At 34.7% G+C, this 3453-nt stretch overlaps 1 protein-coding gene across 1 annotated transcript; it reads left to right on the top strand.

Moving 5' to 3' along the window:
• The first annotated feature begins 514 nt into the window (after nt 1-514).
• LOC132037235 (polygalacturonase inhibitor-like) lies at nt 515-1691 on the top strand. Its single transcript, XM_059427728.1, has 2 exons — nt 515-529; nt 563-1691. Exon 2 carries the CDS (start codon nt 643-645, stop codon nt 1648-1650), a length of 1008 nt encoding a protein of 335 aa, XP_059283711.1. The 5' UTR covers nt 515-529; nt 563-642; the 3' UTR covers nt 1651-1691.
• The last annotated feature ends 1762 nt before the right edge of the window (nt 1692-3453 follow it).

Below are 3453 nucleotides of genomic sequence, written 5' to 3'. Positions count from 1 at the left end.
AGAATCGAGTTGTATGCCACATTTTTTTTCAAAATTCAACCTTCGAATCTTGCGATGGGTGACCTCGAATATCAAAAGGAATCTTGACTTTTGGGATGAAATTTGAAGTGGAATGTCCGTTTTATTTGACAACAATTTGACTTTAAACTTTAACTTTTACGCTTAATGAGATGATCTATAATCACACAAATATTTTTGACTTGTTATAGACCACACGATTCCAAAGTCTTCATTTATTTCTTAAACTCCATGCCAGTCAAACTATATCACATAAATTGGAATTGGGACGGAGGGGGTAATATATTTGGATGATACCACTTGACATGAAGATGGAAATTCTAGTCCAATGTCGTGTGCGTGCTTGGTAAATCAGCAGTTACAAGTTTAATACTTCACACATGCATTCTCTTTTATTTTTAATTTTCAAACACTAGTAGCCTCATAACACTTCTTAAAAATAAAAAAGAAGCCTACGCAGCCACCAGATTCTACAATAGCAAAGAACTCTAAAAACCATTCCTCTTACACTGTTGGGCACATTGCAACTGTCACATAGGAGAAGTTGAGAAGGACAGCCAACACCATATATTACTACATCAAGCAAATTTCTATAAATATTACCATCAACAATATCCATCACATATGCTTCCTAAAATGAAGCCCTCTCTACTTTACACTCTTTCTTTCACTCTCTTATTTCTTTCTACATCTCTCTCCGAAAGGTGCAATGCAAATGACAAAAAAGCTCTCCTAGAAATCAAGAAAGGGCTGGGCAATCCCTATGACTTGCTCCAATGGGATCCCAAAACTGATTGTTGTGATGATTGGGCCAAGGACACTCTATCATGTGATGACGATACAAATCGTGTTAATTCCCTAAGCCTCACCAAAATTGAGGACGCCGGCCACCTCTTACCAGCCATTGGAGACCTCCTGTATCTCAAACAGTTGGACATCACCAAAGTACGCAATCTTTCAGGTCCAATTCCACCTACAATAGCCAAGCTCACATATCTCAGATCGTTGAAAATCACTCAAACAAACATTTCAGGACCTATCCCTGAATTTCTTGGTGAGATGAAAAACTTAACATACATCAACTTGTCAGAAAACAACCTCATTGGTACAATCCCTCCTTCACTTGGCCAACTGTCAAATTTATTGTATCTTCGCTTAGACAGGAACAAACTCACTGGACCAATCCCAGAATCATTCGGAAAATTAGGCCCAAAACTCGAGTTTCTTTACCTTGGAGGTAACAAACTCAGTGGAGTTGTACCGAGCTCTTTTACTGGTTGGAGCTTTGAGACACTCGACTTGTCCGCAAACAAGCTTGAAGGAGATATTTCTTTCTTGTTTGGGAAAGATTCGAATACATTTCAATTGTATTTGTCTCGGAATAAGTTTGAGTTTGACTTCTCAAAGTTAAAGTTTGGGAAGAATTTAGTGAGTTTGAAACTGAACCATAACAATATTTACGGGGGATTTCCATCAGGGTTTGAAAAGAGACCATGGCAGGAGTTCAATGTGAGTTACAACAATCTATGTGGGAAAATTCCGCAAGGTGGATACATGATTAGATTTGATCTCTATTCATATGTACACAACAAATGCTTGTGCGACTCTCCGTTGCCACCCTGTAAAATGTAAATCATGATATTCGTATTTCAAGATTTCTCTTTGAATGACAATATGCCAAGTTCAACTAGAAAATCCAAGATAAAAGCTCTAAGGCATCGAAATGTGCTTTATGAATAATATTCTTATTCTTCAAGATAAGCCAATTAGGGAAGAATTTTATTTGGGAGAGGCTCACCCTGTGCTAGACAAGTGGAGTTGTAGTCCCATTCTAATAAATGGTGTAGGCAGAAATTTTCAAAAGCGATTATCACATTTTCAAATGACAACAAATAAATAAAATACTGTTTACTTATATTACTATAATTGTTCTCGATGAGTTTTCATTACCAAACGATTACTAGTAACTCATTATTTATTTTAATTCCGCAAATTGTTCTTAATAAAAGAAGATAAATTTTATTGTCGGAGTAACAGAAATTTGGACTAATTGGATTAGTGTTTTGTTAAGCTTCGAGAGGTTAATAGTTCGAACCTGGACACGTACTATTTTATAGATGAGACAAAAAAACTTTAAAAGACCTAATGAAGTCGTGAGGCTTTGAACTCGCATTTAAGTCTTCTTTTACTTTGTCTCTCTAAGTTTTGCTTTCTGATTGCAAAATTCTTCAAGCACAATATCATGATTGACCATTATCAAAGTAAATTTATCCTTCCATCCATGTTTCAATAGATCTTTGTCAAGATGAAAGCTTCGTAAGAACTTGCTTTTGAGATGAATTGAATTATGAAATTTCTTTTATATGTTTGCATATTACTTTGGTTTATTCGTACAAGGATATGTTATTGTTATAATAACATATACTTTTTCTTGATCATTTCAGCTTAGTGATGCAAATACTGAGCTTGCTTTACCCTTGGAAGAAAGAAGATAATGTGGTGCAACAACTCGAATCAACAAATGTTTAGTGCTTTTTTTTGTTTATATGATACGGAATTATTTTTGATCTTTTTAGATTTGAAGTTGTAACATTTAAATTATCATATACGAGTTTGTATTACTTAGTTTGACATGAATTTAAATTTGTGTTGCTTCATACTATGAATTTCTTTAATGAAACCTGATTTACATTTTATGTTATTTAGTAAATTCTTTGTATGTATGTTTATATAGGCTTGATGTAATTAAAATTCAATTTTCATTTTAAAATAAAAAATTATTCAATTTGTGGCGGTTATAAGCTTCCACAAATTAAGTCGTAATAAATAGTAGATATCATATTGTGACGGTTTTAAACTAACGCTAGTTTAATACTTTAAAATATTGAGATCATATTGTGAAGGTTCTAAACTGCCACATATCGATGTCGAAAACTGCCACAAATTACAAAATCATTTTGCGGCGATCGTCGTGGAGGTTGTGAGAAACCGAAGCAAATATGCTCGTGGCGGACGTAATTGTAGCGTTTTTCAAAACTGCTGAAATTTAATTTATCGGGGGTCAAAAACCGCCACTAATTGAAGAAATACCCCCCACAAATTGAGCCTTTTCTTGTAGTGTTTACCTGAAAACCAAAGCACCTGACTGGCTGAGCTGCATAGCTCATGTCAAGCAGTGTCATTTTATTTGATTTAACTGTTTTTGTTTTTGCGTTTTAGTTATGTACTTAGTAGAATTGTTCGACGAAGCAGTGTCACGTGACACTCCTCAACCTATGGTAAACCTGTCTCTAACTCTAATGTTGTTTTCTACCCCTTTCCCGCTTTCACCTTTTCCAATTTGTCATTTTCCCTCTCTATTTCTCCCATCATAAAATTAAATATACAAGTCGGACAAAAGAATGCACCGGTGTTTCATAGGTTTATAATTTTTTT

Source organism: Lycium ferocissimum, chromosome 11, assembly GCF_029784015.1.
Source record: "Lycium ferocissimum isolate CSIRO_LF1 chromosome 11, AGI_CSIRO_Lferr_CH_V1, whole genome shotgun sequence".
Taxonomy (NCBI): Eukaryota; Viridiplantae; Streptophyta; class Magnoliopsida; order Solanales; family Solanaceae; genus Lycium; species Lycium ferocissimum.
Note: the sequence above shows the minus strand (reverse complement) of the source record. Positions and strands in the feature narration are given on the sequence as shown.